Here is a 20184-nt window from a genome sequence, read left to right as displayed (position 1 = left end):
TTCAACAAAGCCCATCAATGAATCTAATCGTACGAAATTTTAATATGACAACAATTGTTTGTAAATGTACTATATCCGGAAACAGTTGTATTAGAATGATAAAAATTGAATTTTTTTTCTTATGATACTGGGTAAAAATGATCTGAAGTTTTAATCAATTTTACCAGTTAATTTCATTTTTGAATAATTTTAACATACTATAAATACAAAAAATTATATTTCATTTATAATCATTCAATTTGGCAGAGCTCCTTTTCAAGAAACACCAGAGTGCTTCGTTCTTTGTCCCCCTTTTACATCGAATACCGAACTGATATGCTGATTTTACTTGTTTTATTTGTATCAGAGACGAAAGAGTTAAGCTCAAAATGAATGATGAAAATCTGATCTATCAGTTAGTTGATAATTAAGCAGTTTAACAGCTGGAAAGAATTGCATCACAGACACGCAGGTTTCTAATATCAGACACACACAGAACCTCGTCAATATTTTATACTTAAAAATCAGTGTATGATAAAGATATTTACAAAATTTCAATTTGATACAATATAACATATTAATAAATAAAACAACTTGGACCTTATGTTGGATGGAACATACTTTACGACTGAGTTTGGCAAAGCTGGATTCCTGAGTAAATGTGAACTTCAAATTGAATAGAAGAATTTGTTGGCTTCAAATCAATTTAGGGGCAGAGTTAAACTATTTAGTCAAAATGTGCACAATGGTTGTTGAATTAGATATTGAATTATCAATTCATTCAGTATAGATGATTTTATTTGAAACAAAAACTATTGATCTTGACATATTTCTGCACAAAAAATCAGTTCAGATGTTTCAAGCACTCTCTTTTCCCATTTAGCAATGGCTATGAGAAAATAGTATTCCATACAAATATTGGTTGCTCCAATTAATTCCAGACAATAAAATGATCGAGTCAAATTATACAATTATTTACTTGGTACATTGCCATCAAACCACTAACATTATTCATGCCCAACTCTCTGTGAATACACCAGCAATTGAGATTTTGTTCATAACTCAATAATAAATTGAATCTTCAGTTTCTAAAATGATTTTGTTATGGCTGATATGTAATGTACAGACTCTTAGCTTAGGGCTTCAAATTTAGAAAAATATGAGGAACAATTGCAACGCTATATAATTGCACAACCATTCAATAAATAAACCATATATATATATAGAAAAGTTAAATTTAATTAAATACATATAATAGTTTAATTCCAAAGGTTTCTACAGTTCCACATAAAATCTCAAACAAGAACAAAAGTGCAGAATTGGTCATGGATAATAGATCATAAAATTACAATAACGGTCTAACGAAATCTCTTTCTAAATATTTATCAACCATTGGCAATGTTTTTGGAACATCGGAAGAAACTGTTCTCTTTTTGGAACTTGATGCCGATTTTTGCATTTTCAAGATATAAGCTGAAGAAGTTATGGTGTTGAAAAACAACTGAAGTTGGTCCAATGATTTTAATCTTGTCACATTCAATAACGGTTTTTCTGGAGTTATAGTAAGCAATTTATTTTTCCGCGAAGGATAGAGCTCACTAAAAAGCCGTTGTATTCGAACACAATGTGGAACAAAACCTTCATCTGGTTCTGTAGTTTCCTTATCTTTGATTGGTCCGTTAAGAACGTAACCTTCTCGTTCTGAATTCGCTGGTCCGTCTGTCGTAGCATCACCTATGAATGTCCATCTATATAATTGAAACTGGGGTACGTAATGTACTGGTAAACACAAAGCCAGATCAAGAAGCTTACAAGCTGATAAGTACATATCTAACCAACAAGTCATTACTGATTTTTGATTTTCCGAAGGTGAGGAACCGCGAGGCGACCTGGGTTTTTGCTTTAATGTATGGTTTTCTTCTTGAAACGATGGTTGAAGAGCCTGTTCAAGCTGCAGCATTGAATGTACCATTTCTGTAAACATCGTCGGCCAGAGGGAGGTTAAACTATGTGGAGATATTCGCAAAAGAAGTACTCGGAAACACAAAAACACACGACACTGAACTCCAGGAACGTTATTTAAGCGTATACTTTCGGCAAGGCGTTCTTGAATCTCTGGTAACTGTTTTTGATACTGATCTAATTCGCTGCTGAAAACGATGAAAGCAAGTCGCTTAATATGTAAAGCTCGCAATTCTAATTCTTGTTCCTTATTAGTGAAAATATTCAAAGTTGGCGTCGATGCACCTGGTTTTGAAAGAGTTGTCTTTGACATAACTTCCTTGAATGTGGTTTTATCATGAGTCATCAAATTGTCTATAATTGTTTTCCAGCCTTCCGCGCATTCCTGTGGCATGTGAAAAAATGGGGCATCTAAGAAAAGATCAATCACATCTTTTCGCCAAGATCTTCTTGTGTATTGAAATCCACTTATGCTGGCTAAAAATGAAATGCATGAGCAAAAGCTGGGTGCGTTGTTTTTTCCGTGATTCCGTAAATATGGAGTAACATTTGCCATGATAGAAACCAGTAAAGGAAGAACTTTTTCTTTTTCTTCACTTGAATATATAACATCAAGCAAATTTGCCACAACTTCAGATAGAACAGTCAATGCCTTAACACTGTTTCTAAAATTGACAGGGTTGAAACCAGGCTTTGAAACTTGTGGTAAAGAAGTTGGACGTTCTCTCGCTGATTCAGGCCTTGATTCATCAATTTCAAGCAAATGCTTATTAACTAAAGATGTTACCATTGTGTCAGATGATGAGACATGTATCGGTAGATCAGGTGCAGCTTCTGCTGCTACATCAGTCAAGTCTAATGATGATTGTGACTCTGTTCTCTTGTGTACCTTGCTATGCCCTTCTGGTTCTTGAGGCCCGGGTAATACAGACACATTTCTCCTAATCCAAGTACCTTGTTCCAGAGAGGACCCAGCAATGGAATTACATGCTTCAATACATTTAGTTACAATTTCTTGGAGTTCTTTTTGTTCCTTCTTTTCTGAAAAGGCTGCAGAACGTTTTACATATTCTGATAAAAGATACAACATCAGGAAATAGCAATTTGATGAAATAGGGTTGGCAATCAAAGCAGGAAAACCTGGATTATTTTGTGTGAAACCTAAAGCAATAGCTTCTTGTAAAATACCATGAAAGCCTGACCAGTTTTCCATTAGTGCACCAGGTTTAAGGCGCTTCATATAAGATAAAAGCATTTGTAGTATACTTTCTTGCAAAGATATATTTTTGTGCTCATTTGTGGTGGATGGCGGGCTTTTAATGACTTGTTTGACTAAAGAAAAAAACATTTCTGTTGAAAGTAACTTGATGGCCATCATAAAATCAATAATATTATTCAAATCTTTACTTGGCTTCAAAAAGGATGCAAGAGAGCGTCCATTTTTGTGATCACCAGAATTTATTTCGGATTCTCTGTCACGCCATACTAGAGAAAAAGCAACTAGTAAATATTCTCCATATTGAATAGCCAGCGGACCTAACAATTGTAAAATATTATAAGACACGGCTCTAGAACCTTCAATGGGAAGCAATGTACCATCTTCGACTGAAGCCACATCCTTCCATAAAACGCACATGCAAGAAACAATACGAGCTAGATTGTTTAAAATTGCCACTTTTGCCATGACAAGACCATCAAAACGCTCTGTTTCATTCGTATTAGAAGTCTTATTTGAATTTGAGGAATTGAACACGCTGAGCAAAGTTGACAATCCAGAACCAATGCTTGACCCTCTTGTTACAGACTGATTAGTCTTTGTTGAGGATAATGAAATTGTATCAGATTGTAGAGAATCACTGTTACCAGAATCAGAATTTTTATTCCCAGATTCTGTCAATAGGCAGTAATGGGTTAATATCATAATGCTCTTTATAGTTGACTGTAGATAGTTTGGCGGAACATTATTCGATGACTTTGTTAAAACTTGTTTCGATACTGTTTCCAAATTCAGGCATTGTTGCAGGACAATTGGTACGACTGTTTGTGAAAGTGCACCACCAAGATAAGGCAACACAGAATGTAGTCCAATAGAGCAATCTTGATGTAATTCCATGTATTTTTCAAGTCTATATATTTCCAATATTGTGGAAACAAAAACTTTTTGTGATGCAATAGGCGCATCTGAATCATAACGATGTGACGCAGATAGCAAATGACTGAAAAGTCTTTGAGAGCGTTTTAATTTAGGCTTCATGGAATGGATATGCTTCTTTTTTAATGCAATGCTAGGATTCGAGCTTTGTTCTGGCTTTTGCGGTGTTGTAGGCATATTTCTTTCCTTTGAAAAAGCAAAGTATTCTAAACTAACCAATTCAAAAATAATGTGCAAAAACTGAGAAAAAATCGCTTTAATGCGGTTTGAATCAGCACCAATATATCGTGAAACAAAGCGATCGTTGTGGTCGAACCGCAAGTTTTGATCTTCGCTTAAATTCGATTCCATCTCCAATGTTTCCGAAATAGTAGAGATGCTTTGATCATCATCTGATAATTTACTTTGATTTTTCAAAGCAAAGATAGCTGTTAGTAAACAAGTCAAAACAACGCTTTGAACTTGCTGTCGTTGTAGCACTAAAATAATGTACGCAGAAAATTGCTTCGTTGAAGATGACAATTTTGTCCCTTTGTTTACAGAATCATCTTGCTGAGCTAGGATAGTCAGTTCCCTAATAATGAATTTTAACATCCGAGCTGCAATACATTGAATTTCTTGATTTTGTTCACAACTGGTTTGAAATTTATCATTATAAAATGCAGACCTGAGATAATAAAGGCAAATGGATATTAAAACTTCTACGAGCATACGATTCTTCATAGCTCCTTTTAAACTTGGAGATGTTGTTTCGTAAAAACATCTACCTTGCTCTATGGATCTTTCATGACGAATTAAAAGCTCTTGGACGAGATTGGAATAAGCACCCTCACTGGATGCTAATGATGTTGTACAAGCAGCGTACATAAAAACACCAGGATGAGCAGAAGCAAGATTTAGGATTCCTTGCAGGCTGTATAAAACACAATTTGCATCGAAGCGTTCTTGATAAACAAGTATATGATTGTAAAGAGGATTACCATTGTTCATAAAAGATTGGTTTAATTCGATTGCTTCCGTCGCTTTGTCTGAGCTGTCGGAAGAATAATTATCAACTCCATTATTATCGCCCATATCCAACGAGTCACTCTGTTCAATTTTGTTCGAATTGAGAAACGAGTGCTGGTCGGAATTTTCCAATTCTTCTTTGTAAATGGTTATGCCTTGAGCAATGACCATTTTTACAAAACCTGCTGCCCATGTATGCACATCCTCCTCATTGCATGTACTTTTCAGTCTCTCTATACTTTCCACCTCGTCAGAAAGTGTCAAAAGACCTATTAAATGTTCATAACGATGCCGTTCCTTCGCTATTTGTTGATGAACTTCACAAAGCGCGAAAGTCAAAACAGAATCAACAGAAAAGTTTTGGTATTTAGACCATGATGATGAATCATTCGCCAATTCTCTCTGAAGCTCAGCACAATTATGACAAAATGGCTCCGAAAGTTGTTTACTGAAATTCTCCTCAAAATTTAATACTTGATCAGTATCAGGATTTTCATTTCTGTATTCTAAAACATTTTGCAATGATTTTCTATGAGTTCTTCCATCCAATGAAATTAAGATATAAGGTTCCAAAATCCGACAAAGATCTCCTTCTTCAAGGGCATGCCTGAGCCACGTTGACACGGTAGTTGCGACCACGCCTTGACCACCACTTTCCGCAAGAGACGTGGCATCTGGAAAAAGTTCGTACCGTTCGATTGCAAGCTGGTCAAGGATAGCGAAAAGGCATCGACTGAAGGTTTTATTACTTTCATAACTGTGCGGAGCATCTCGTATATGATGCCATAATTTTGCAAATTTCTTAATTGCAATAACCCTTGTACTTTGAATTACGGAAAGTATATCTTGTAGTAAAATTCTTTCAACGGCTTCATCTGGGCTTAACTGATGTAATAAAATGAGAGCACGAGAGCATGACCAACAATAAACAGAAGAATTATTATGCGAATTTGTCGAGTCTTCTAACTCTGACCACAAAATTTTGCATATCCATTCACAAAAATTTGTTTCTTCGAAGATCCATTGAAACTGAAAAAGTGAAAGTGGTGGCGGTACAACCACAGACACAACACTACGTTCAGATTCAGTTTGCTGTAAATTGGAATTTTTTTCAAAATAAGAAGCAGTGACAGCCATTAATTCTAACGCAGTAGAACAAGCTGTCATTCGGACAGAATTGAAATACTCCAAATCAGACTGATTCTGTGGAAAGATTGATTCACTTTCAAACACCTGGCAGCAACTACATGCAATCAAGCATAAAATCCATTTTGGTAGATAATCTGATTTTTCTGCAAGGTTTTCTGTATCAAATTCTTCAATTTTAGGTAAAGAAAATGTAGGGAAACAGCACAAATCGATTAACAACTTACATAAATCTTTAAATGCAGATAACATAATATCATTATTTTCATGAGTTTTGTATTTTACATGTTCCCATCCAACTCTTCTTGTATTTGAATATTTCAACAACACCTCATACCCAGTTGGGATAATAGGCCCTTCTGGTGTTGCTTGAAAATCAGTAACAAAAGCTTCTAAAGATTGCTTCTCTTTTATGATTTTTGATGTGATAAACTCAACTACAAAATGTTTGAATGATTCTATACAGGCTTTAACTCCATTTTTGTCATCGTTATTGTTCTCTGATTTTGAATTCTGCTGATGAGGCTGGATATGTTTTAAGATTTGAATTGCTAGTTTCAAGCAACTAGATAATTCCATTTCAGCAAAAGTTTCGCAATATTTTGTCATATCAGCAAATATTTTACTGAGAAGATCAGGCAGATATACAGTCTGTATCTCTACATATGCTTCCATAGAAACAATGTTCAAAAATGTACCAATCACATCACAAATTTCCAATATTGTAAAGAAGTTCTTTGTTAAATCAAAATCATTTTTCGAACATTGACGTGCCTTGTCAGTGACTTCACATGCTGTGGTTAAATTTTCAGCCAAAATATTCCAAATATAATCTGTTTCGAATGTATTTATAAACAAGTTTACAGATTTAATGAATTCCGATTGTGCTCGTAAGCAGATTTCTTCCGCATCATGCTTTGGAGCACAGCTCTTACATGGGGTAGTTGGAGAAAGCATTGAAGTATACTTTGATGAAACACTCTCTATCAAACGCAATATAGAAATTAAAATATCATTCAATATCACAGGTCCAACTTCAGATTTATCTAAAATACTTATAACAATGCGGATAAGTTTTACTTCTGATCCGTAAAGCGGTTGAGAAGAAATATTACAGCAACTTCCTTCGAAAATATTCACATGCTTATTTATCATATCTAAAACAGCAGAAGTTAACAAATCTCTTGAAAAAGTTTCGAAATGTTTTACAACTGATTTTTTCAAACTTGTGCTGCTACTTTTAGACATTGCTTTCGAAACATCAGTCCCGAGAATCCATGAATATAACCTCCTGTTCAGAGACATATCACGGCGCAATAATATATACAAAGCAGCTGAAAGAATTTGTTGCATGTCTGATCTAGAGATGGGCAAAGAAGACAAAGGAAAACATAAACCTAGGACATCCAATGTTGCTCTTTGTGTGAGAATGTTCTCATCTTGTAATGCCTCACAAACAGCATGAACCATCATGTCAACGTCTAACCCAATCAAATACAGTTGGTCATCTGTCATCTTCTTTTTATCAAATTGCCTGTAAGAAAAATGACATTAAAAATATGAAACTAGGGAGTGTAGCCGAACAATATTCTTTCACATAATCCCATGTGTGAACAGCTGATTTGAACAACAGTAATTTAAACAACAGTGATTTAAACAACAGATAGGATTTGATTCTGGGTTACAACTTACACTAGGTTTGAAATTATAGGCAAATTATTGATGCAAGCTTTAAAAATCAAATTCACTCCAGAATTAGTGGTTCATACATAGTTTTTTTTGCAAAATACACCAATGCTGTCCATTACAATATTCCTATGAAATTATATTATCTACAATATTTCAAATGAGATGTATTCAAAACAAAATCAATTGCCTACCACATGAGAGAATAATTAATCACAATGATCAATATTGACAAAGAGGGATTCTAGGGGAAAATCAATCAAATTGACTTATCAATCAAATCCAAACACAAATACTATCCCATTCATCCACATAACTTATTCATGATACTGTGAAAAACGTAATCAATATCTCGAGTGATTTTTGAGTTAATAAAACATAAAAAAACAAACCTCAAGATCAATTGCATCGCTGCTAATCTCACTACTGAAGCAGAAGGTGAAGTCAAAACACATCTCCATATGCTGCTATAAAAATATTGTAAACCAACGCCTTTGGATATTTTATCTAAAAGAAGAGTTATCCGATCAAAATGTTCCGATGCCTCTTCCAAACCAGGCAAAAGGCCTAGCAAAACGCCATCCATGCTTATACGTAATTTTTCACCGAGTGGTAAAAGATGGGTTTCGTAAACGTTCAACAAAACAGGTCGTACCTGCATTGATGAATTTGCTAGAAGAGAGAATATTCCTGACCCATAAATATGTAAATCCATTTCTAGACGTTTTTTGCCGATAATCTTAAATATCGTGTCGTAAACGTCAAGTGCTTTGATATGAACACCTCCTGGCAAAGCAGGATGTAAACATTGTGATAGCCTTTTTCCGATTGTTATTCTTTTTGGTAGGAGTTCAAATGAAGTGTTCGCTTGTAATACTTTGTTCAGCTTCACAAGGGCTGAAATGAGATCGGCCCATTCTGTAGAATACTCAAAATTCTTCAGTGCTTTTTCTATTTGTGAGGCATAACTCCGATACTTTGGATCATCATAAAATTTTTGCTCCGAAATGGTTGCTTTCGACATTTTGAACAGTATATTGATTTCAAAATTATTTCGTCGACAAATGTGAAATATACAACCTAAACATTGCGGGTAATATGAAAATCTAAATCCAGAAAATAAGATATTGAGCGTATTTCAGTATTTAGGGAAAACTGATCAGGATCGAATAAATCATGGTCATGTGACTGTAACAAAATGCAGGCGTAGCCGCTGAAACATCTAACATTGTATCATCTTCCTGCATTTGCAAATCTGTCAGTCTGATGTTAGTGATGTAGCATAGTCCAGCTTAAAAGCAAGATGATAATATTGTAATACTGCGGTAACTGTATCCCTCACTCATGCTAAAGACAAGGAGTTACTGCAGTACTGGGTCTGTGGTTAAGGAACTTTTTAAGGCTGTACTGTACGATAATAAAAGATTACAAGGCCTACCGGTATGCATTTAGGTGCATTCAGTCATTATTTATTGAGCATGGCTGCATCTGCATGCAAGGTTACCATACCATTGTCACTTTTCTAGATACCGGTACAGAAATAACTGAATACGGTAACCAAGACTGCAACAACTACCGGTATCGGTATTACACGGTACTACAGTACGTGACCGGTAAGGTGTAGGCCTACCGGTATACTCCCTGACTCCAGTGGCCGTAGCCAGAGGATTACCATGTCAGATTACGGGTAAAAATAAATATCCAATTTACTCTTCCACCAGATTACGTCACAAACAGTACGGTGATAAAATCAGCAAATCACGGGATCCGCGTGATCATGACTTTTTCAAAGCGTATACAAATACATTAAAATTTCACTGAATTTAAGAGAGTTTACACCAGAACTTATACGAATAAATACGGTACATTGGGAGAGAATTGACCAAGTGGCCATCAATACCCAGATACCGCTATCGGCTCTGAACACTTGAAACCCAATGGAAAGGATGATAGAAAAAAATTGCTAAATATTCAAGAACTTTGACTGGACGAGAGAATACGAAATCTTACACATGAAATTTGATGTAATTTTATATTGTAACAGTAAGCAAAATAAACTTTTGGTCAATATCTGACCTAAAACACTTTTTCCACCTTAACCAAGAACATTTTCACGGGTTACAAACTAAACGATGTTCTCGGCGTCCAGCGCTAGTGAGCCTACCCTAGTATCAGAGTATATGTCGTGACGTCTATGGCTATACAAAGAAACTTATAGGACACGAAATGCACATATGGATCGTTTTGTTATTATGCTATTAGTATTTTGTTGTTAGTCTTTCTTTTCTTCTTGTTCATATTTAACAGGATTAAGACAAAAGAGTAACGATCCATTAAAGTGGTGCACACTTCTGTAGCCGAAGAAAACTGTGAAAATGTCGAGACGGCTTAGCGCAGCGGTTCCAAAACTTTTTTTCATGCGACTCCAAAGATAGATCAGTGGTTCTCAACTGGGGGCCGGTGGCCCCTTAAGAGGGATAATGGAATTTGGAATCTACCAATCAAAATAGTTTGCAGGTGGGCTGTCTCTGGGCTGTTTACCCTGAGGGAAGGTTCACTAGACTGCGAGATAGCCTTCGCTACCGTGTTATAGACGCAAAAACCCATTTGTAAATTTCTAACGCCTAAAATACGAAAATGGAACGACAGTGACGTTGGCTTTACCAAAGTAAATCGAGATGACAGAGAATGTGTTCAATGCCTGCATTGCTCGTATGCAATGAGTAGTGAATCGTTACGTCCATCTAAACTACAAAACCACAGTGACAATAATCATCCTCCGGTGAAAGATGTTGACATCGGTTTCTTGGCTGCCAAGCGAGTTAGATTGACAAGAAAGCAACATTGACCAAGTTCGGGTTTCTGTCGAAGGAAAAGCCCGCTCTTGAATGCAGCTATGGAGTGGCATATCTTATTCTTACCCACTACCTAGCAAGAAAGCTGCTTCACTGGTAGTTCAATTAGCCGCAACTTATGTGTGGGAATCTGGTTTTTCTGATCTTGTTACCATCAAAACAAAATGTGACGCTAGTAATCTCGGTGTTCAATTAGAAAAATCATCAGCCGGGATGTCCAATTCGAATTTATTGTTAATATCGCGACCTTCGAATATCGTTATTCGTGTTTAAAAGTATATCGAATATCGCCCACAAATTCTAGCGCCACCGTTCTACGTTCAAATTAGACCATTTTACAAATATTTCATTTTGTGGTAATCGTAATCGTCTCCGCAATAAAACAAAGCAACCATGAAAGAATATCAATCAGCACCGACAAGAAGAAGGCCTACCTATAACCTTCGAAGATGTTTTTTTACTTTACTATTTTATAATATTTTACTATTGCTATCATATATTTTGAGACAATCTAGTCTAGGCGGTCATGTCAAAATATCTATAAAGAAATTGTGTAGTTAAACAAAATTAAAATTAATACCTGCGTAGACTGATAATTGTGTCGGAATTCAGTTTATCGATGTCGACGGGCTAAATGACAGTCGTACTTGACGACAAACAGTCAGAATTTATGGCCGTGCCAAAAGTCCATGTGCCTTTAATAAGAACTCCAATTCCACTGTATAATTTAAAACTGGGCGCCTAATTGCTTTTTATTATGTGCTGTGTTGAGATATTTCTTCATAATTACTATGTAATATTAAAAATGTCAATGTAAAAATGTGACAGCGAAAATAGCCAAATTTATTGAGCTAGTTTGGCTGATAAATAGCTAAAAACAGGCGAATCCTATTCCCTCGCGGGGTGGGGACATGTATGGCTCCTAGCTCACGATCTCTCCAGACAAAAAATATTTTTGAAAAGTAGTATTCCAACTTATCTTTTAAAACATTCTGGACCATATCAAAAAGTTGAATATATCGGAAATATCGGCCTTAATCTAACCGATACCGATACATGGCCGATACCGAAAAAATGGCCGATATTGCCGATACCCGATACCGATACATCGGTACATCTCTAGTCTATACTAATAAGCTTTTACTTTCTTGTTCGTGGTTTGCTTTTGCATTTCATAAAAGGTTGTAAAAACATATTGCAATCCAACACGTTTAATTTGTGCAAAAAGGTGCCGGAAGAGGCCACGAGCCATAAAAAGTTGAGAACCACTGGACCAGATCTTATTTTAAGGGGAGGGTCAACGACTAACAGGGCGTATATTAAAATAATTTTTATAATACAGGCTAGGTCTTATTTTCGGGGAAACGCGGTAGAAAGGTAAAAGGAATATATTGATTCATATACTACACACAGTATTTAAATTAAGAAACAATAAAACATTTATAAAAAAAACAATATGTAAATATTCAATTCAAGAGTCCTGCTGCACACCAACACAAATATATTTCTGTAACGTTTCGTCTGACCAAAATCCAAAGGAATTAACCTAATCCAAAGGATTGCTCTTTTCTTGTCATTATTGTAAACTGCTTGTCTGAGGAAGTCTGATTTTGGTCAGACGAAACGTTACAGAAATATATTTGTGTTAGTGTGCAGTAGGACTCTTGAATTGCATATTATGGTGTTTTATTCCTGCTACAGCATCTTTGCATTACATGCATACGGATCCACTAGCGCAAAGGCATAGAGAAAGGATTGGGAGTTAGTCTCGCGCAACCTCTACTGATCGTTGTAAAATATTCAATCATATTTTAGTTATGTTCAATACAATTCTGTTTTGCGACGCACAACGCCAATACTGCACGATCAACGCCACGAATGCTATGTATCATCGGCCCTTTTCGGTGGTGGATGGCCTCAATCCTATCCTACTTTTAAAATTTGTTTGCATTCTGGCGCGACTGGGTGCATTTTGGTTTTTGCTTCTTATCTGGTGCATCGTGCTTTCACAGAAATATAACTTAGGTAGACACTGTGGGAAAAGTGATTTTGTTGCTTTTTGGTCGAGTTTAATTTTTGCGCAGTCTATTGAAGGAACAGTGTATGTGAATATATTTACAATGAAACTGTGTCGTAATTTTTGATCAATTCTTTCACGATTCTCTAACAATTAGAAGTAACTATCCTGTTAATATGCGGACATATCTGTTATCCGAATAGTAAAAATTATGGATATTCAAAACCAATCCTATTTGGAACTGGCCCACGCGTTGCCGACTCTTGTAACACGATCAACCCCACGGGGATTCCCCATGCCAATGTTTGCAGACTTGATCAGATCTCGAGCTACGTGACCAAGTGCACGAAAGTTACACGACACAGTTTGAGTTTGGCTGCTTTAGCTGATCAGTGCATCCATTATATATATTGAGACTGCCTGGATTTTTGCGTTCAAGAAAAGTCGAAATGGGATTCGCGGATTCTGATGGTTTATTCAGGCGGTGAGTGTGTTGCATAACTACCGTATTTCTTTATTTGTGGTATGGCAGCATTATTCCTGTACCCTGTTATTTCCGTTTTTTTAAAGCACAATATTTTAATTTTTTCTGTTGTATTCAATAATTTCTTCATTTTTAGATTTGCAAGAATATGGTTTATTATTGTTTTGTCGCTGGCAATGGTTATATCACCATATTTTCTGAAGGGAGTGTTGCATTCTGGAGAAAACACATCCACAAGAAGCATTGATATTGTTTTTGGCAACCATTTCCTGCAAGGGCTTTTGTTTATAGCAGCTTTTGCTATGAACTTTGGCATGACATTTTGGGTGTCATTTGTTGCAGGTCAGTTGACTTACTGCTTTTAATTTTAAAACTTATCAATGCCAATCAAGCAATCATCAGTGTGTAATAGTGTTGCGAAACATGGCGAATTTCTTGCAGGGCAACACTAATGGTTGAACTATTAGGTATTTGAAGTGTACATGGCTAATGATTGTCTAACAGAATACGTGATATATTACATATAAGCTTTTATTATCCAATTATAAGAAAAATGTCCTCTAGACAAGCTCTTAAATGTTCAATTTTCAGGTCTTGTGATGTACCGAAACCTTCACCTCCATACTTTTGGACAGATTCAAAGCAAATTGTTTCCGATTTACTTCACTATTGGATTATTAACTGGAGTCATTATGCTGGGAGTAACAATTTTTCAAATCAGAAGCCTAAACAAACTGACGTATGACCAAGAGACATTAGTAAGAAATTAGTACATTCTATCTCTAATTCAAATTCGATGAAGTCGATTAAATATTCAATGGTGCTTTGATCAAGAATACGAGTGGAATTGTGGTGCGTTTTGACATATATTTCAAACTTTCCAAGCTAAATGATTCTATGAAGCTTGGTGATGATTGAATCTTTATATCCATGTAGTGATAATGCATTTAGAAGCATATCTTTCATATTTTTAAAAATATTCGATAGTTCTTTGTCTAATAACTACACAACTGCAGTGTTTACTCACAATACTGTACCTGTTTATAGATCGGTGCAGTAGCTGTGATTGTTATGGCAAACGTATTGAATAAATTCTGGCTTGGACCAGTTTCAACCAGTATAATGATGAAGAAGCATAAAATGGAGAAAGAAGAAAATGGTTTGCTATATATATATATTATTAGTATTGAAAGCATAGAATAAATTTGTATTAATCCTGATCTCTCATATTCATATATTTTCAGACAAGAACAAGCTTGACCAGAATCTCATATACAGGGATCTCAAGAAGAAGTTTGGAAAGATTCATGGAATGAGTACTTTACTCAACCTAGCAGCAATGGTGTCCAATGTTTACGTGTTATACTGGTTAGCTATCTCTGTACAAGATCTTGCGGAAATATCTATAAAAACTGCTGCCTGACATTAGCAATGAATGAATAAAGTCGAGACAAATGGGCTCTAATTTTATGCCAACAGAACATTAAATGTTCTTTCGCTTCTTTGAATTTAATTCGAGATTTATTTGCAGTTTTTTCCAGCATCAGATGCTACACATTATCCCAATCATGCATCGAGCCCAAGACTCAACCTGCAATCACATCAAATTTTTTTTTTTTTTAAATCTTTTGAATTGATTTTTCATAAGCCACACTATAATAGATGCCATATTTTGAATAATTTGTATGTTTTACATCTTAAAATTGAAGAAAAAATAAAACTATCTCGATTCCTCTAACCTAATACATGAATGTGTATTTATTGCCAGTTAAAAAGATTTTAAAAAATTCCTTGCCCACCACTGGCAGCTGCTTGTGCGGAAGAACCTTATTTACTTACAGTAGAGATATCAAATTACTCCATAAAAATATTGGGAGCATTCTTCTCCCAAAATAGAGAAGTCCTAATTAATGATGACTTGTCTAAACATACATTAAATATAGATAAAAATGATCCTGAAAGTAATGGCATATACAATGATAACTCAACTTTCATGCTTAATCAACTTCCAACTTAGTTAGTATTGCTGTTATAGGGCATTTGAGAAGCTTGAGTAACATCGACCTCACATAGAAAATTTTTGGATGTTTATCATAAACTTCCAAACTTTGATAAAACATTATGATGAGTAGTAGCACTCTGGTCTCTCATTTCCAGGTAGTTAGATAGAGACCAGGGGAAGTCTGTGAACATGCCATCTAACCCCATTGAAATGAACACCTCGTATTCACGATATGGATCAGCTCCATAATCATAAGCAAGAAACTGATATTCATTACGGAGTGCATATGTGTGGACCTGCGAATAATTTATATAAAATGTTAATAGGACCAAGTTAGAAGGCGAGAAAACTCTTGATTGACTCACCTTCAATCCATAATGCCGAGCTCGCTTCACGAAATCTGTAACATTTTCGACAAAATTTGTCTTCGGATTTACTTCAACTATTAAAGATTTTTCGGGGCAAATCACAGACGCATAGTTTGCAACTTCTTCCATTTCTCCATTAGACAATGGTACTTTGGTCAAGAACACGAGTGGAATTGTGGTGCGTTTCGACATATATTCTAAACTTTTTAAGCTAAATGATTCTATAAAACTTGGTGATGTTGAATCTTTATACCCATGATGTGATAATGCTTCCAGAAGCATATCTTCCATATTTGTTTTGTGTTCTTGTAAAAAATTGTTGAAAAAATCAGGATTTTTGGTTTCCACATAAATTGAAATTGTTTTGGCGTTGTGTGGATTTTTTGCAATTGATATATAATCATTGAGTGACGCCATTCCATATTTACCATTCATTTCTTGATCTCTGAATTTAACAACTTGAACCTAAAAATAAAGGGCCCAGGCTGATTTATATAGCTACGCATCAAGAAAAAACGACTTCAAAAGGTTAAGGTACGGAGCACCAATATAATCAATAACGTTATTTCCCCTTGTTTACCCTTTTCAAAGACAATAGTTCATCCAGTGTGAAATCAATTGTGAAATAATCTGTGATATTGACACCAAGTGCCGGAACAAAATATGTGCGACTTCTGTTTTGAAATTCTGGCCGTAAGTGAACATTGGTGGTTAAATTTAGCCATGATTCATGGGTGCAGAGAAGTCTGAGATCCTATAAAAAGAAAGAAATATAAATATGGAATACAAGACCTATTTGCCATACAGAAATATTATCCAACTTTCATAAAATGTCAAATTCAGGAAATATTTATGGGCCATGGTTTTTTTCATATGCTAATACAACTATTGTTATAGCTGAAACATCATGCTGGCTTAATTGAAATGCATTCATCAAAAACAATACAAATATTTTGTATTCTTGTGTCTTTGATTTACCGGCAAGTGAGCATTTTATTCTATAAGAAATATAAATTTGCTTTGAAGAACCATTTTACATACTTTTGAGACCGCAACATCACATTCGATAACATCTGCTTCCTGTTTAATAGCAAGTTCATAAGCTTCTTTTGTGTGTTCAGGAAGCATTCCTTTTAATAAACAATATTTAAAAATATTAAGGGGTATGACACATCATTCTAAGCATTATCGCACTATTTAATTACCCTGCAGGGGAAGATAAATATGTGCGAGAGACTTGCTAGACTCCTCTTCATTGCAGGTTGGTTTATGTAACTGTGACGACTTCTCCCAACATCGCGTTCACGCACCTAAAACAAATAACTGATTAACTAATCCCATACCCAACATAGACGGGTAACCGGACGAAAGGCCGTGGTAAGCCACATGGTTATGCTATCTTAGCTTTCCTACAGGTAAATATTATCCTGTAATATGAGAAGATTACTGAATATAACAACAAAACTGAAAGCTTTTTACAAACCACAACTTCCTCTGTGTGCAATAATCAAAGGCCGCTTGTCACATGATTCCAATGGAGCAACAGGACCAATAATAATACAAATCATTAGAAAGAGAATCATGACTTTCTGTGTCAACAATGTCATCACATCTGAAAAAATATTTTTTATTACGTCACATAATTAACCGACTAAACAACAGAAACATGCATAATATTGTATTGTTAAACATAAAAATGGTTACCTACCGTAAGTGCTAAATTTAGCTGTCCCCTGTCGTACCAGTAACTGAGTGTCACACATATTCACTGATAGTGGCTGTTAGATATGAAGTGGTACAAATAAAATGAAAAACACCATGTAAGTTACAAATTTCGAAAAGAAATTGAGTTCTTTGTTACATCACCTGCAGTCTGCACTCTGCAGTGGATTTCAGAAAGTAGAAAACACGGGGATTCCCCTATGTTATGTTTTTAAATTTCCAAACTAATTCTGCGGATCGGTGAACCTCCAAAATCAACCCAGAATGTCAAAAATACGAAACATATTTAAACGAATGTAATTACGACAAAAGTATGCAATTCAAAAGCAGAATATTCAATGAAAAATTTGCTGTCCCGGGCTTAAATGGGCGTAGAACTATAGAGGGTTGTGTGTAGAACCGTAAATATATACTACTACGGTAGAACTCTCTGGCCAAGTTTGAATTAGGCATCAACAGAAGGTGAAAATCAGGTGTAAATGGGAAGGCCATCAATGCCTTGCATTTTTCAATTGGAATATATTTGGCGGACCGACAGGAAGGTTGACGATGACCGGTTCGCGGACGTTCAGACTCGTATTACATATATATCAATATAAGATTTTCTTTCCCCTGAATAAATATGAAAATGCTGTTCTATATCGTCTATATTTTGAGTCAGTGTAGAGGCCTATACTACTACTGCTATATAGTACAACCTGTTTCTATACAGGCAAACCCCGAGTGCGAATACCAAACTTTGCTATTCATTCGCTATTTGATTAAGATGATAGATAAATAAATAAAATATAATATTGGTAATGCTGAACCGATGTTCGGATCAATTGTGAATTTGTGACAGTCAACTCCAATTGCAGCTGTAGAGGAAGATGGATACACCTAGCAAACCCAGCGCTCCTTCTCCACCACCCAGAAGAAAGAGTCCAAGCAATCAACCTATGCGTACTGCTGCAACAATGACCAACACTATTGAGTTAGACGACGTTACAAATTTGGTGTCTGTTCTCGAAAGTACAGTCCTTAAGACTTTACGCATCGAGATACCTGCCATCATTGAACAACATATTGAGAAACATCTAGAAAGATCTACTTTTGACTCGACACATGCCATCACCAACAGTGCATGCTTAGAAGAATCTTTAACATCTTTGAAAGACTCTATAAACGAGATCAAAACAGAAGTAACATCCTTCGGTCAAATCAAAAATGAGATTCATGAAATAAAAGAGAGCCAGCACTTCATGTCAAAAAAGTTTGATGAGCTTTGTTCCAGCCAAAGTGAGCTCAAAAAATTAGCAATCAAAACAAAAAAAAGAGTGGCTGACCTAGAAAATCTAGTACAAGAACTAGAGGAGGAAATTGACATTTTAACAGAGCGACAGCAAGACCATGAACGTCGCTCCAGACTTGATAACCTGGAATTCCACAACATACCATTCTCAACCGGTGAAAACTGTGAAAATCTGATTACCGACTTGTGTAAAAAAATTGATGTCCCCATACAATCATTCGACATCTCAAACTGCCATAGATTATCAAAAAATAATAAAAAAAAACCATCACCAATAATTGCCAAATTTATCAATAGAAAAACGAGAGACCGAATAATAAAGAATCGGAGCAAAATCAAATCACTTGACATTTCAACAGTTTTTCCAAAAATCTCCAGGTCAACCAAAGTATTTGTCATCGAAAATCTTTCGGATACCAATAAAGACCTATTTTTTAAAGCCAGGGATTTAAAGCGTGCTTGTGGATATAAATTTTTATGGACAAATAATGGAAGAGTTCTTATCAAAAAGAACCTGGATACTGCTACCATCCCCATAATCACTGAAGATGATCTGCTTTTAATAAAGTAGGTTATTATATGATATTCATGTCTATTTATTAACTTTTAATATTATCAAGTGTGTATATATCCATTTTTCATATTCTCCCTAAGATAAATGGCTAATATTTCTAATTGTCTATGTGACAACATAGAAGTTTCAAATTTGAATGATATTCCAGTTGATATTGATTTAACAATTATTCACATCAACATTCGATCAATTCAAAAAAATATTGACCCATTAATTGAACTGTTGTCAAAATTCACTATTCCCCCTCATATAATAGCAATTAGTGAAACAAAATTACATACCGGTAATAGTCACTCCTCCAATATAAGCATTGATGGATACAGATTCATTCATACCCCTTCTGCTTCAAAAGCAGGGGGTGTGGGTGCCTTCATCAGAAACGACATTACTTATTGTGAAGTTAGTGACTATCAACTCAATTATCCAAATTCTGAAGACTTATGGTTCGAAATTAGCCTAACAAATGTATTCAATAATATGAGCATTGGCATTATTTATAAACATCCGAGAAGTGATATTCCTGAATTTACAAGCATTGTTGAAAACTGCATGTCAAAATTATCTAAAAAACATTTTATAATAGTGGGAGATCTTAATATCAATTTACTCGCATCAAATACCAACACCCAAATTGCATCTTATTCTGATATGCTTACTTCCTATAATGCTATTTCTCTCATTTCAAAGCCTACTAGAGTTACACGTAGCTCTTCCACTCTTATAGACCACATGTATTCAAACATGACAGATGTGCAAGTTAATTCATATGTGATATCATCTGATATCACTGATCATTTTCCCATAATGTGCTGTCTTAAAGGCATTAAACCATCCACTATAAATGATGTCATATTATCAAGGGATATGTCTTCATTCTCTATCGATGAATTTCGGTCAGATATACTACACATAGTTGATGAACGCTTTGTCGCGTTAAA

General features: G+C 35.3%; 4 protein-coding genes across 4 annotated transcripts; 2 read left to right on the top strand and 2 right to left on the bottom strand.

The window, feature by feature from the left end:
• Positions 1 to 350: 350 nt before the first annotated feature.
• On the bottom strand, positions 351 to 9061 carry LOC120333777 (protein DOP1A-like). Its single transcript, XM_039401138.2, has 2 exons — positions 8326 to 9061; positions 351 to 7781 (listed from the first exon to the last, which is right to left on the bottom strand). Exons 1-2 carry the CDS (start codon positions 8955 to 8957, stop codon positions 1325 to 1327), a joined length of 7089 nt encoding a protein of 2362 aa, XP_039257072.2. The 5' UTR covers positions 8958 to 9061; the 3' UTR covers positions 351 to 1324.
• Positions 9062 to 13101: 4040 nt separating this feature from the next.
• LOC120333834 (transmembrane protein 205-like) lies at positions 13102 to 14936 on the top strand. Its single transcript, XM_039401221.2, has 5 exons — positions 13102 to 13289; positions 13426 to 13631; positions 13881 to 14047; positions 14337 to 14448; positions 14534 to 14936. Exons 1-5 carry the CDS (start codon positions 13255 to 13257, stop codon positions 14710 to 14712), a joined length of 699 nt encoding a protein of 232 aa, XP_039257155.2. The 5' UTR covers positions 13102 to 13254; the 3' UTR covers positions 14713 to 14936.
• A 237-nt stretch (positions 14937 to 15173) lies between these two features.
• LOC120333821 (uncharacterized) lies at positions 15174 to 17556 on the bottom strand. Its single transcript, XM_078109366.1, has 6 exons — positions 17368 to 17556; positions 17143 to 17271; positions 16701 to 16789; positions 16240 to 16413; positions 15657 to 16124; positions 15174 to 15587 (listed from the first exon to the last, which is right to left on the bottom strand). The coding sequence occupies exons 1-6, from the start codon at positions 17420 to 17422 to the stop codon at positions 15381 to 15383; spliced, it is 1122 nt and encodes a 373-aa protein (XP_077965492.1). The 5' UTR covers positions 17423 to 17556; the 3' UTR covers positions 15174 to 15380.
• Positions 17557 to 18250: 694 nt separating this feature from the next.
• On the top strand, positions 18251 to 19243 carry LOC144411839 (uncharacterized). The gene has a single exon (XM_078109454.1). It carries the CDS (start codon positions 18251 to 18253, stop codon positions 19241 to 19243), a length of 993 nt encoding a protein of 330 aa, XP_077965580.1.
• The last annotated feature ends 941 nt before the right edge of the window (positions 19244 to 20184 follow it).

This window comes from Styela clava, chromosome 15, assembly GCF_964204865.1.
Source record: "Styela clava chromosome 15, kaStyClav1.hap1.2, whole genome shotgun sequence".
In the NCBI taxonomy this organism is placed as follows: domain Eukaryota; kingdom Metazoa; phylum Chordata; class Ascidiacea; order Stolidobranchia; family Styelidae; genus Styela; species Styela clava.
The sequence above is the reverse complement of the archived record's forward strand: the minus strand, read 5'-3'. Positions and strand labels throughout refer to the sequence as shown.

What these genes read in the sequence shown, in the direction of transcription:
- LOC120333821 (XM_078109366.1), bottom strand. Translation starts at nt 17,422, where the DNA reads ATGTGTGACACTCAGTTACTGGTACGACAGGGGACAGCTAAATTTAGC. An exon ending in GTGATGTTGCGGTCTCAAAA is followed by an intron (nt 16,414 to 16,700) that starts GTATGTAAAATG and finishes TTCTTTTTATAG; the next exon opens with GATCTCAGACTTCTCTGCAC. An exon ending in CTCGGCATTATGGATTGAAG is followed by an intron (nt 15,588 to 15,656) that starts GTGAGTCAATCA and finishes AATTATTCGCAG; the next exon opens with GTCCACACATATGCACTCCG.
- LOC144411839 (XM_078109454.1), top strand. Translation starts at nt 18,251, where the DNA reads ATGGATACACCTAGCAAACCCAGCGCTCCTTCTCCACCACCCAGAAGA.
- LOC120333777 (XM_039401138.2), bottom strand. Translation starts at nt 8,957, where the DNA reads ATGTCGAAAGCAACCATTTCGGAGCAAAAATTTTATGATGATCCAAAG. An exon ending in GCGATGCAATTGATCTTGAG is followed by an intron (nt 7,782 to 8,325) that starts GTTTGTTTTTTT and finishes TTTTTCTTACAG; the next exon opens with GCAATTTGATAAAAAGAAGA.
- LOC120333834 (XM_039401221.2), top strand. Translation starts at nt 13,255, where the DNA reads ATGGGATTCGCGGATTCTGATGGTTTATTCAGGCG. An exon ending in TCTGATGGTTTATTCAGGCG is followed by an intron (nt 13,290 to 13,425) that starts GTGAGTGTGTTG and finishes CTTCATTTTTAG; the next exon opens with ATTTGCAAGAATATGGTTTA. An exon ending in CGTATGACCAAGAGACATTA is followed by an intron (nt 14,048 to 14,336) that starts GTAAGAAATTAG and finishes ACCTGTTTATAG; the next exon opens with ATCGGTGCAGTAGCTGTGAT.